Source organism: Xenopus tropicalis, chromosome 6 (assembly GCF_000004195.4).
Source record: "Xenopus tropicalis strain Nigerian chromosome 6, UCB_Xtro_10.0, whole genome shotgun sequence".
Taxonomy (NCBI): domain Eukaryota; kingdom Metazoa; phylum Chordata; class Amphibia; order Anura; family Pipidae; genus Xenopus; species Xenopus tropicalis.
The window spans coordinates 13,760,195-13,774,054 of NC_030682.2; the positions used below are offsets into that span (position 1 = coordinate 13,760,195).

A 13,860-nucleotide genomic window follows, 5' to 3' on the forward strand; every position below is an offset into this window, starting at 1 on the left:
CAGCGCCACCTGCTGTTCATTTCAGCCCACTAGCTACAGTGATGTGTGGGTCGACACATAGCAGACCCACCCCTGACCCTAACCTGCCCCTCCCACTGCTCCCTGCCCGCGGCCACCCTAGCCAATCTCTGATGTCACAGATGGGAGGGGCAGGCTTGCCTAGGCTTGACCCTAACCCACCCCATTCCAACCCTAACCCACCCCAATCCGACCCTAACCCACCCCAATCCAACCCTAACCCACCCCTTTCCAACCCTAACCCACCCCACTCCAATCCAACCCTAACCCACCCCTTTCCAACCCTAACCCACCCCACTCCAATCCAACCCTAACCCATCCCTTTCCGACCCTAACCCACCCCATTCCGACCCTAACCCACCCCAATCCGACCCTAACCCACCCCAATCCGACCCTAACCCACCCCTTTCCAACCCTAACCCACCCCTTTCTAACCCTAACCCACCCCACTCCAATCCAACCCTAACCCACCCCTTTCCAACCCTAACCCACCCAACTCCAATCCAACCCTAACCCATCCCTTTCCGACCCTAACCCACCCCATTCCGACCCTAACCCACCTTATTAAGACCCTAACCCACCCCAATCCGACCCTAACCCACCCCATTCCGACCCTAACCCACCCCAATCCGACCCTAACCCACCCCATTCCGACCCTAACCCACCCCAATCCGACCCTAACCCACCCCATTCCGACCCTAACCCACCCCAATCCGACCCTAACCCACCCCATTCCGACCCTAACCCACCCCATTCCGACCCTAACCCACCCCAATCCGACCCTAACCCACCTCTTTCCAACCCTAACCCACTCCAATCCAACCCTAACCCACCCCTTTCCGACCCTAACCCACCCCATTCCGACCCTAACCCACCCCAATCCAACCCTAACCCACCTTATTAAGACCCTAACCCACTCCAATCCAACCCTAACCCACCCCATTCCGACCCTAACCCACCCCAATCCGACCCTAACCCACCCCAATCCGACCCTAACCCACTCCATTCTGACCCTAACCCACTCCATTCCGACCCTAACCCACCCCATTCCGACCCTAACCCACCCCAATCCAACCCTAACCCACCCCAATCCAACCCTAACCCACCCCATTCCGACCCTAACCCACCCCATTCCGACCCTAACCCACCCCAATCCGACCCTAACCCACCCCATTCCGACCCTAACCCACCCCAATCCGACCCTAACCCACCCCATTCCGACCCTAACCCACCCCATTCCGACCCTAACCCACCCCAATCCGACCCTAACCCACCTCTTTCCAACCCTAACCCACTCCAATCCAACCCTAACCCACCCCTTTCCGACCCTAACCCACCCCATTCCGACCCTAACCCACCCCAATCCAACCCTAACCCACCTTATTAAGACCCTAACCCACTCCAATCCAACCCTAACCCACCCCATTCCGACCCTAACCCACCCCAATCCAACCCTAACCCACCCCAATCCGACCCTAACCCACTCCATTCTGACCCTAACCCACCCCAATCCAACCCTAACCCACCTTATTAAGACCCTAACCCACTCCAATCCAACCCTAACCCACCCCATTCCGACCCTAACCCACCCCAATCCAACCCTAACCCACCCCATTCCGACCCTAACCCACCCCATTCCGACCCTAACCCACCCCAATCCAACCCTAACCCACCCCAATCCAACCCTAACCCACTCCATTCCGACCCTAACCCACCCCATTCCGACCCTAACCCACCCCATTCCGACCCTAACCCACCCCAATCCGACCCTAACCCACCCCAATCCGACCCTAACCCACTCCATTCTGACCCTAACCCACTCCATTCTGACCCTAACCCACCCCATTCCGACCCTAACCCACCCCATTCCGACCCTAACCCACCCCATTCTGACCCTAACCCACCCCTTTCCGGTCACAGATGGGAGGGGCAGGCTTGCCTATAAATAGATGTAGCCAGAGCTGGAGGCGGGGCTCAGTTAGGTCCCAGGTGGGGAGAGCATCAGGAAAGCTTGGCCCAAACCAAGGTATACCAGTGGGTCCAGTGGCTTTTGATTAGTCAGCAAACTACAAACGTTAAACTGTTTTACTTTCCTTCACAAAACAGTTCATGGCAAAATCAAGCCGCTGTATTTCTTCACATAAGTTTCATACAATGTTGAACTGTTTTACTTTTCCTTCACCAAAGACTTCCTTTCATAATCAAAGCTGCTGAGTTTGTTCACATAAGTGCTATCATGGTGCACCGGTGAGCTGCATTGGTTCATATGAAAATGTTGAACTGTTTTACCTTCCTTCACCAAAGACTTTCTTGCATAATCAAGGCTGCTGTACTGGGTCATATTAGTGCTACAATGCTACACTGCTGAGCTGTACTGATTCTCTCATTGGTCTGTGATCTGAGAATGTTGACTTGCTTTTCTTGACTGAGTAATCACTGGCAAAACTGAACTGTTGTGTTTTCGTCACAAAAGTTGCAGGTTTTTTCAAGAATGACGCCCGCTCAGTGAAAAGTGCAACAAATACAACAGGTGGAGGGGGGCACACTTTGAGCCCCTAGGGGCACATATACCTGTAGAATTAACCCTATGGGGGGGAATGTTACATTATACTCAGGTTTCTATTTCATTGAGATAACATGAAATATACTTAGAATTGATTTCCTGCAGGAATTCCGCTGTACAGCCGACAGGAACTGAACCCATTGGGCAGCTACCATTTTACCCTGCTTTGTGGTAGACTGATGGGGGTAATTGTGTGTGAGGGTTTCCTTATAAAAGAAAATGGGGGGGGGGGGGGGGTTATCATTCTGGGGGATTTGGAAGTCCCTGCTCTGATTTTACTCCCAACAGAAATAAAAAAAAAAATCTCCATCCAGAAAAAATGTTAATAGCGTTTTATTAAAAAAAATATCCGTACAAAAATAGGCAGATATTCATTTATTTACTGTAACAATTTAAAAAAAAAAAAAAAAAGCAAAACATTTTTAAATGTATAAACCCAAAAGCAGCGCGTCACAAACTTCCTATTGTGCAATGAGAAGGCACAGCAGCCACAAATATCCTGATTCCATGGCGCCCTCTAGTGGCAGCACAATGCAAGCATTCTAGGCTATAGCAATAGTCAATGCACAGAATGACATGATAGGAACGATATGGAATCTTCATTTCTATAGACTCTTGTCTATGAGCCTTGGCACCACAAAAAAGGAGCATAAACTGCCACCACTGACAGCCTAACGGTACAACTATGAGCTATAGTATTAGACACAAAGACAGGCATTTAGCTTCTGCTATGCAGTTGGTCTTAAAGTGAGACTTTAACCATCTGACCAGTGAATAGAGCCTGACACAGTATTGCCCAGTAGGGGTTAGAGTGCTGATTATTTTTGTGTATCTGTTAAAAAGGCATAACGCTCTTTATTCCGTAAGATGGCGCCGGTGAGGTCGGCTGCCGTCGCGACTGCTCTGATTCTTTTACTTTGTTTTTGTCTATTAAGTCAATTTTATGTTATTCTATTTTTTTTTATATATATATATATATATATATATTGGTAATTGAGGTCAATAGTAGTCGTTTAAGCATTTCACTGCATATCATAATATGTATGACTGTGTATGTAACGAATAAAATTTGAACTCTTTTCAAAGAAGGAGCTGCCATGTCGCTTGCGTTTATCCTTTTTTCTCATCACGGCCGGTCCCACTCTGGAGTGAAAACTCTTCCCTTTTCTTTTCGTAGAGGTTCAAGAAATAATCGTCGGGGGTGATTCCCTCCTCCTTTAATTCGGCGAGGATGCGCTCCAGTTTGTGCAGGTTGCGCGCCCCCCCCACCCTGCGCGCAGCGATGTACAGTTTGAACTCGTGGAGCTGAATGAGTCTGCAGGAATCCACGTCGCACAGAGGCTTCAGGCCTTTGTCCCTGTCCAGTTGAGGAAAGAATACCAAGCCGGACATTTTTTCCAGATCCTCCAGTTGGACTTGGTATTCAGGAAGCTGCCGATCAAAACCAATGGGGGAATTGGGCACCACGAATGCCCCAACGGCAAGAGGCTGCTCGGAGCCTTTCCCCCTGACCAGGATCACCTTGTAAAGATGGGAGGGCACAGAAACATCATCGGCTCCAATGACCTGCAGGCCGGGCACAGACAGGGACAGGCGGGTTATTATGGAAAGGAACAACACCATGATTAAAGGGAAACTTAACCATCTTCATATGTTATCCCTTATAAAACACGAGTGATACTCAGAGTTCCCTGTATAACTCAGCCTGCAGCCTTGTGCCTTTATATGGGGGGCACAGAACCCCTCAGTGACTGCTAATATCCTTATCATTTACAGTAGGGGGTACATTATCCCTTATAATACATGAGTGATACTCAGAGTTCCCTGTATAACTCAGCCTGCAGCCTTGTGCCTTTATATGGGCACAGAACCCCTCAGTGACTGCTAATATCCTTATCATTTACAGTAGGGGGTACATTATCCCTTATAATACATGAGTGATACTCAGAGTTCCCTGTATAACTCAGCCTGCAGCCTTGTGCCTTTATATGGGCACAGAACCCCTCAGTGGCTGCTAATATCCTTATCATTTACAGTAGGGGGTACATTATCCCTTATAATACATGAGTGATACTCAGAGTTCCCTGTATAACTCAGCCTGCAGCCTTGTGCCTTTATATGGGCACAGAACCCCTCAGTGGCTGCTAATATCCTTATCATTTACAGTAGGGGGTACATTATCCCTTATAATACATGAGTGATACTCAGAGTTCCCTGTATAACTCAGCCTGCAGCCTTGTGCCTTTATATGGGCACAGAACCCCTCAGTGACTGCTAATATCCTTATCATAAGCCCGTGCAGGATGAATTACAATGCAGTTTCCATCCAGTGGTTTAAGGTAAAATCCTCAGACCCCCATGCCATTTTTACTCTATTTATCCCACCATCACTTTATATAAATGGCCGTTATTAAGTATAGAAGCTTCTGTACACATTACAACTGCATAACGTATAGAGGCCCGTGACAATGTTCTCCTTGCGACCCTCACTGAACCTCGTATTACTGTGATACAAAGGATTTTCTGGCAGCAATAATTTGACTTTCCGATGGCCTCATTTGTCTGATTATAATCTTTCAAAAAAAGCAATATGAGCAAATGTGCAAAGTCTCTCTCTGTAGCTGAGAAATAAAGCAAAATTGTCTCTTTTAAAGATAAGACAAACTTAATTTCACGAGTCACTGCATTTTTTTTCCACCAGATATGAAAATATCTTGGCAAATTGCAAATTGGCATTGCTTCCTATATTCTGCCTCAAGAACACTTGTCCTTTATAGGAGAGCAAAAACTTTATACATATACATAAACTACTATCCCACTGCTACTATAGGCACCATCTCTCCCTACTATACCTGCTATCCCACAGCCCCAGTCCCTTCCCAGAGGCTATTATCCCCCCACTGCTACTATAGGCACCATCTCTCCCTACTATACCTGCTATCCCACAGCCCCAGTCCCTTCCCAGAGGCTATTATCCCCCCACTGCTACTATAGGCACCATCTCTCCCTACTATACCTGCTATCCCACAGCCCCAGTCCCTTCCCAGAGGCTATTATCCCCCCACTGCTACTATAGGCACCATCTCTCCCTACTATACCTGCTATCCCACAGCCCCAGTCCCTTCCCAGAGGCTATTATCCCCCCACTGCTACTATAGGCACCATCTCTCCGTACTATACCTGCTATCCCACAGCCCCAGTCCCTTCCCAGAGGCTATTATCCCCCCACTGCTACTATAGGCACCATCTCTCCCTACTATACCTGCTATCCCACAGCCCCAGTCCCTTCCCAGAGGCTATTATCCCCCCACTGCTACTATAGGCACCATCTCTCCCTACTATACCTGCTATCCCACAGCCCCAGTCCCTTCCCAGAGGCTATTATCCCCCCACTGCTACTATAGGCACCATCTCTCCCTACTATACCTGCTATCCCACAGCCCCAGTCCCTTCCCAGGGGCTATTATCCCCCCCCCACTGCTACTATAGGCACCATCTCTCCCTACTATACCTGCTATCCCACAGCCCCAGTCCCTTCCCAGAGGCTATTATCCCCCCACTGCTACTATAGGCACCATCTCTCCCTAATATACCTGCTATCCCACAGCCCCAGTCCCTTCCCAGAGGCTATTATCCCACTGCTACTATAGGCACCATCTCTCCCTACTATACCTGCTATCCCACAGCCCCAGTCCCTTCCCAGGGGCTATTATCCCCCCCCACTGCTACTATAGGCACCATCTCTCCCTACTATACCTGCTATCCCACAGCCCCAGTCCCTTCCCAGAGGCTATTATACCCCCACTGCTACTATAGGCACCATCTCTCCCTACTATACTTGCTATCCCACGGCCCCAGTCCCATCCCAGAGGCTATTATCCCCCCACTGCTACTATAGGCACCATCTCTCCCTACTATACCTGCTATCCCACGGCCTCAGTCCCTTCCCAGAGGCTATTATCCCCCCACTGCTACTATAGGCACCATCTCTCCCTACTATACCTGCTATCCCACGGCCCCAGTCCCTTCCCAGAGGCTATTATCCCCCCACTGCTACTATAAGCACCATCTCTCCCTACTATACCTGCTATCCCACGGCCCCAGTCCCTTCCCAGAGGCTATTATCCCCCCACTGCTACTATAGGCACCATCTCTCCCTACTATACCTGCTATCCCACGGCCCCAGTCCCTTCCCAGAGGCTATTATCCCCCCACTGCTACTATAAGCACCATCTCTCCCTACTATACCTGCTATCCCATGGCCCCAGTCCCTTCCCAGAGGCTATTATCCCCCCACTGCTACTATAGGCACCATCTCTCCCTACTATACCTGCTATCCCACAGCCCCAGTCCCTTCCCAGAGGCTATTATCCCCCCACTGCTACTATAGGCACCATCTCTCCCTACTATACCTGCTATCCCACAGCCCCAGTCCCTTCCCAGAGGCTATTATCCCCCCACTGCTACTATAGGCACCATCTCTCCCTACTATACCTGCTATCCCACAGCCCCAGTCCCTTCCCAGAGGCTATTATCCCCCCACTGCTACTATATGCACCATCTCTCCCTACTATACGTGCTATCCCACAGCCCCAGTCCCTTCCCAGAGGCTATTATCCCCCCACTGCTACTATAGGCAACATCTCTCCCTACTATACCTGCTATCCCACAGCCCCAGTCCCTTCCCAGAGGCTATTATCCCCCCACTGCTACTATAGGCACCATCTCTCCCTACTATACCTGCTATCCCACAGCCCCAGTCCCTTCCCAGAGGCTATTATCCCCCCACTGCTACTATAGGCACCATCTCTCCCTACTATACCTTCTATCCCACAGCCCCAGTCCCTTCCCAGAGGCTATTATCCCCCCACTGCTACTATAGGCACCATCTCTCCCTACTATACCTGCTATCCCACAGCCCCAGTCCCTTCCCAGAGGCTATTATCCCCCCACTGCTACTATAGGCACCATCTCTCCCTACTATACCTGCTATCCCACAGCTCCAGTCCCTTCCCAGAGGCTATTATCCCACTGCTACTATAGGCACCATCTCTCCCTACTATACCTGCTATCCCACAGCCACAGTCCCTTCCCAGAGACTATTATCCCTACTGTTACTACACATTTTTCATTTGTTGCAAATATTCTCAAATACAAAAGGAATAAACCCATCTCACCTCATACATGACCCTTTTCTTTCCATCTTCATGTAACGTGGGCAACTCCAGAGGGCCTGAAACCACCCATACATCCTCGAATCTCTTTGTCAGATCCCTGCAGTACATTTCCATCCTCAAAAGAAAAGGAATTGAAGAAAATAAAAAGACAGTTGTTATTATTCTAAAACTCTAGGACCTGTGAAACTATTACATTGATTTTCACCAACACATTTTTATTGACGTAGGGAGTAAAGAATGAAGGTACTGCGTATTGCATCTTTTTATACTTGGGTTTTGCACAATATCTGCCATATTGTTGTCACAGCAACTTTACTGTATAGACAGAATATTATATGTCTGTATATTTCTATTAATACTTGTGGGAAGAGAGGAGGAGAGAAAATAAATGCACCTGTTCCAAAAACCAGCGTTATTCTCATAGTTTTGCGGCACAATGTTGGAAAGATAGAATGTCTCTGCCATCGCCTCCTGGTGGGAACACACAGAACTGCATATTATTTCTATATATATATATAATGGATCAATATATAGAGCAATAAAAACAGACACACTGTTAATGCAGATTGCCCAAATAAAATGGGCAATATGAGATAAAACAGCCCACCGTAGAAAACTTGTTGTCTCCCGCCGGTGCCATGTGGCCCCTTGTCCAGCCACTCCGCAGGTAGTCCTCGTTAGTAGCGCTGAACATCTTGGGGATATTTGGATCGGGCTTAAATTTACAGTGTTTCCTGTCAGCACTACCTGATAGGAAACATGGTAATAAGAAGGTGGTAAATGCACAGAGGGGCACTTAATGTCAATACTTTTTTAAGGTGGCACTGAAGGCATAGGCATAGGCAAGGTAGCAGTTCTAGGTCATAGAGGTCCAGTTCAGAGTACCAGGCCATCAGAGTGCTGCTCCTTAGGGACCCCTCTAACCCTAAGCCTATCCTCCTATGCTGGTATGGGGCACTTGGGGTATTAACCCTTTCTGCTTTACTTGGCAAAGGATCTGGTTGTTCTACTAACTACCTTTAGCCTGACTCACTATAGCTAGTCCTGGACTTCCTTCTCTTACTATTAGCGATGCACCAAATCCACTGTTTTAGGATCCGGCCGAACCCCGAATCCTATTTAGCCAAATCCGAGTCCTGCTGAAAAAGGCCAGATCTTGGGCGAATCCCAAACCAAATCCTGGATTCGGCACATCCCTACTTACTAAGGAAAACTGGTTTATCACTGAAAGTTCTAGTTATGGGTTATAACTGAAATACCCAAACTGTCGAAATCGGATCTAGACATAAGGCCACTGTTGAGGTGTCACTATTTGGATACTCACCTACAATTTTGGTTCCGGAGAGATGTTCAATTACCCATTTTGGGGTTCTCTTTGCAGGATCATAGGATAAAGCATGATTTATATAATGTCGGGCTTCATAGCCAGTGAGTGGAAATCCGTATTCTTCCAAAGGATCCTTTTGTACCGGAGCTACAGGAGCTAATAATAAAAAGAATGAATACTTCATAGATAGAAGACAAATCAATCCTGCTGTTTCAGAAGCTCCTACAGTACAGTGCTGCAAAGCTCAAACATACAGACTATTTTAGAAATAGTGGTTCCCTGCACTGCAGAGCTTACAATCATGTAACATCATGGGCTGACAGACATGGCTACAGTAGCACGGTATGGACTTGATGAATGTATGACTGTGGGATATAAAATAATGATATTATTGGGCTGGTATGGGCTGGCATGGGCGCACAGAATAGCAGGTAGGGGTAGAGAAGCTCAGGCTGGAGGTGTATATAGTCAGGGTAGGTACAGGCTGGCAGAAGCAAAGTAGCCACTGACTGGAAGGATATATAGGCAATGTAGGTAGGCATAGGCTGGCAGGGGTATAAAGGGAGGGTAAGAACAAGATAGCAGGGGTATAAAAGCAATGTAGTTACTGACTGAAAGGGAAATATAAATACAGGGTAGGTTTCTCAGGCTGGAACACTATATAGGCAGGATAAGCACAGGCTGGTGGGAGTATAGGCAGTCACTGGCTGGAAGGGATATATAGGCAAGATGAGTGCCAGGCTGGAAGGGGTATATAAGGAGGGTAAGCATAGGCTGGCAGGGGGATATAAGGAGGGTAAGCACAGGCTGGCAGGGGGATATAAGGAGGGTAAGCACAGGCTGGCAGGGGGATATAAGGAGGGTAAGCACAGGCTGGCAGGGGTATATAAGGAGGGTAAGCACGGCTGGCAGGGGTATATAAGGAGGGTAAGGCCAGGCTGGCAGGTGTATATAAGGAGGGTAGCACAGGCTGGCAGGGGTATATAAGGAGGATAAGCACAGGCTGGCAGGGGTATATAAGGAGGGTAGAACAGGCTGGCAGGGGTATATAAGGAGGGTAAGCACAGGCTGGCAGGGGTATATAAGGAGGGTAGAACAGGCTGGCAGGGGTATATTAGGAGGGTAGAACAGGCTGGCAGGGGTATATAAGGAGGGTAAGCACGGCTGGCAGGGGGATATAAGGAGGGTAACACGGCTGGCAGGGGTATATAAGGAGGGTAAGCACAGGCTGGCAGGGGTATATAAGGAGGGTAAGCACAGGCTGGCAGGGGGATATAAGGAGGGTAAGCACAGGCTGGCAGGGGGATATAAGGAGGGTAAGCACAGGCTGGCAGAGGGATATAAGGAGGGTAAGCACAGGCTGGCAGGGGTATATAAGGAGGGTAAGCACGGCTGGCAGGGGTATATAAGGAGGGTAAGGCCAGGCTGGCAGGTGTATATAAGGAGGGTAGCACAGGCTGGCAGGGGTATATAAGGAGGATAAGCACAGGCTGGCAGGGGTATATAAGGAGGGTAGAACAGGCTGGCAGGGGTATATAAGGAGGGTAAGCACAGGCTGGCAGGGGTATATAAGGAGGGTAGAAAAGGCTGGCAGGGGTATATTAGGAGGGTAGAACAGGCTGGCAGGGGTATATAAGGAGGGTAAGCACGGCTGGCAGGGGGATATAAGGAGGGTAAGCACGGCTGGCAGGGGTATATAAGGAGGGTAAGCACAGGCTGGCAGGGGTATATAAGGAGGGTAAGCACAGGCTGGCAGGGGGATATAAGGAGGGTAAGCACAGGCTGGCAGGGGGATATAAGGAGGGTAAGCACAGGCTGGCAGGGGGATATAAGGAGGGTAAGCACAGGCTGGCAGGGGTATATAAGGAGGGTAAGCACAGGCTGGCAGGGGGATATAAGGAGGGTAAGCACAGGCTGGCAGGGGTATATAAGGAGGGTAAGCACAGGCTGGCAGGGGGATATAAGGAGGGTAAGCACAGGCTGGCAGGGGTATATAAGGAGGGTAAGCACAGGCTGGCAGGGGGATATAAGGAGGGTAGCACAGGCTGGCAGGGGTATATAAGGAGGGTAAGCACAGGCTGGCAGGGGTATATAAGGAGGGTAAGCACAGGCTGGCAGGGGTATATAAGGAGGGTAAGCACAGGCTGGCAGGGGGATATAAGGAGGGTAGCACAGGCTGGCAGGGGTATATAAGGAGGGTAAGCACAGGCTGGCAGGGGTATATAAGGAGGGTAAGCACAGGCTGGCAGGGGTATATAAGGAGGGTAGAACAGGCTGGCAGGGGTATATAAGGAGGGTAAGCACAGGCTGGCAGGGGTATATAAGGAGGGTAAGCACAGGCTGGCAGGGGTATATAAGGAGGGTAAGCACAGGCTGGCAGGGGGATATAAGGAGGGTAAGCACAGGCTGGCAGGGGGATATAAGGAGGGTAAGCACAGGCTGGCAGGGGTATATAAGGAGGGTAAGCACAGGCTGGCAGGGGGGTATAAGGAGGGTAAGCACAGGCTGGCAGGGGGGTATATAAGAGACAAGGTAGTTACTTGCTGCGGGTGGTATATAGACAAGGTGGGTAGCACAGGCTGGCAGGGGGATATAAGGAGGGTAAGCACAGGCTGGCAGGGGGATATAAGGAGGGTAAGCACAGGCTGGCAGGGGGATATAAGGAGGGTAAGCACAGGCTGGCAGGGGTATATAAGGAGGGTAAGCACAGGCTGGCAGGGGGATATAAGGAGGGTAAGCACAGGCTGGCAGGGGTATATAAGGAGGGTAAGCACAGGCTGGCAGGGGGATATAAGGAGGGTAGCACAGGCTGGCAGGGGTATATAAGGAGGGTAAGCACAGGCTGGCAGGGGTATATAAGGAGGGTAAGCACAGGCTGGCAGGGGTATATAAGGAGGGTAAGCACAGGCTGGCAGGGGGATATAAGGAGGGTAGCACAGGCTGGCAGGGGTATATAAGGAGGGTAAGCACAGGCTGGCAGGGGTATATAAGGAGGGTAAGCACAGGCTGGCAGGGGTATATAAGGAGGGTAAGCACAGGCTGGCAGGGGGATATAAGGAGGGTAAGCACAGGCTGGCAGGGGGATATAAGGAGGGTAAGCACAGGCTGGCAGGGGGATATAAGGAGGGTAAGCACAGGCTGGCAGGGGGGTATAAGGAGGGTAAGCACAGGCTGGCAGGGGGGTATATAAGAGACAAGGTAGTTACTTGCTGCGGGTGGTATATAGACAAGGTGGGTAGCACAGGCTGGCAGGGGGATATAAGGAGGGTAGAACAGGCTGGCAGGGGTATATAAGGAGGGTAAGCACAGGCTGGCAGGGGTATATAAGGAGGGTAAGCACAGGCTGGCAGGGGTATATAAGGAGGGTAAGCACAGGCTGGCAGGGGTATATAAGGAGGGTAAGCACAGGCTGGCAGGGGGATATAAGGAGGGTAAGCACAGGCTGGCAGGGGGATATAAGGAGGGTAAGCACAGGCTGGCAGGGGGATATAAGGAGGGTAAGCACAGGCTGGCAGGGGGGTATAAGGAGGGTAAGCACAGGCTGGCAGGGGGGTATATAAGAGACAAGGTAGTTACTTGCTGCGGGTGGTATATAGACAAGGTGGGTAGCACAGGCTGGCAGGGGGATATAAGGAGGGTAGAAACAGGCTGGCAGGGGTATATAAGGAGGGTAGAACAGGCTGGCAGGGGTATATAAGGAGGGTAAGCACAGGCTGGCAGGGGTATATAAGGAGGGTAAGCACAGGCTGGCAGGGGGATATAAGGAGGGTAAGCACAGGCTGGCAGGGGGATATAAGGAGGGTAAGCACAGGCTGGCAGGGGTATATAAGGAGGGTAAGCACAGGCTGGCAGGGGGGTATAAGGAGGGTAAGCACAGGCTGGCAGGGGGGTATATAAGAGACAAGGTAGTTACTTGCTGCGGGTGGTATATAGACAAGGTGGGTAGCACAGGCTGGCAGGGGGATATAAGGAGGGTAGAACAGGCTGGCAGGGGTATATAAGGAGGGTAGAACAGGCTGGCAGGGGGATATAAGGAGGGTAAGCACAGGCTGGCAGGGGGATATAAGGAGGGTAAGCACAGGCTGGCAGGGGGATATAAGGAGGGTAAGCACAGGCTGGCAGGGGGATATAAGGAGGGTAAGCACAGGCTGGCAGGGGGATAGAACCATTGTGGGCAATGACTATAGAGGCACGTACTATATGGGCAAGCTGGGAGCTGGGAACTGGCACATAAATGGCTGGCAGGCTATGAATGAATACAGAGAGAATTCGCTGGCACACTACTGGCCCCAATGGCCAAGCCTACATCTCTCACCCAGTTGGGGTTCCCTTCGCTCATACAGCTGCAGGGCGGCCAGGCAGGAAGCGCTACTCGCCGCGGCCCCCAGTACAAAGCCCCCGAGAAACCGCCGGGAGAATGATCCCACCATCCCTCATACAGGGGGGACTTCCGGATATGCGCCAAGGCGCTCAGAGGTGCTGATGAGAGAGAGACGGGGCGGGGCGTGGGCGGGGCTAACTCTCTAACCCAGTCCTGTATGGTTGCGCCGGGCTTCCCGCCGGTAGATTATACTTGTAGGGAGCAGGGTTGGCAGGTTGGTGGGTTATCTGCCAAATTGGGCTACTAATTTAAAGCCTAGGCGGGTTTCCAAAGTACAAATCCGCCGAGATACAAATTTGGGCTAGTTTTTGAAGCCTTGGCGGGTTTGTAGTTTGAAAAGGAGCCAAAGTTTTATTTCTCAGACATGCCTATCCCAATGCATGCTGGGTAATGT

General features: G+C 50.4%; 1 protein-coding gene across 1 annotated transcript; it reads right to left on the reverse strand.

Moving 5' to 3' along the window:
* Positions 1–2,898: 2,898 nt before the first annotated feature.
* On the reverse strand, positions 2,899–13,561 carry exog (endo/exonuclease (5'-3'), endonuclease G-like). The gene is made up of 6 exons (XM_031904149.1): positions 13,401–13,561; positions 9,083–9,241; positions 8,366–8,505; positions 8,153–8,229; positions 7,759–7,873; positions 2,899–4,147 (listed from the first exon to the last, which is right to left on the reverse strand). The coding sequence occupies exons 1-6, from the start codon at positions 13,513–13,515 to the stop codon at positions 3,692–3,694; spliced, it is 1,062 nt and encodes a 353-aa protein (XP_031760009.1). The 5' UTR covers positions 13,516–13,561; the 3' UTR covers positions 2,899–3,691.
* Positions 13,562–13,860: the final 299 nt, after the last annotated feature.

What these genes read in the sequence shown, in the direction of transcription:
- exog (XM_031904149.1), bottom strand. Translation starts at nt 13,515, where the DNA reads ATGGTGGGATCATTCTCCCGGCGGTTTCTCGGGGGCTTTGTACTGGGG. An exon ending in CTCCGGAACCAAAATTGTAG is followed by an intron (nt 8,506 to 9,082) that starts GTGAGTATCCAA and finishes GTTTCCTATCAG; the next exon opens with GTAGTGCTGACAGGAAACAC. An exon ending in AACGCTGGTTTTTGGAACAG is followed by an intron (nt 7,874 to 8,152) that starts GTGCATTTATTT and finishes TTTTCTTTTGAG; the next exon opens with GATGGAAATGTACTGCAGGG.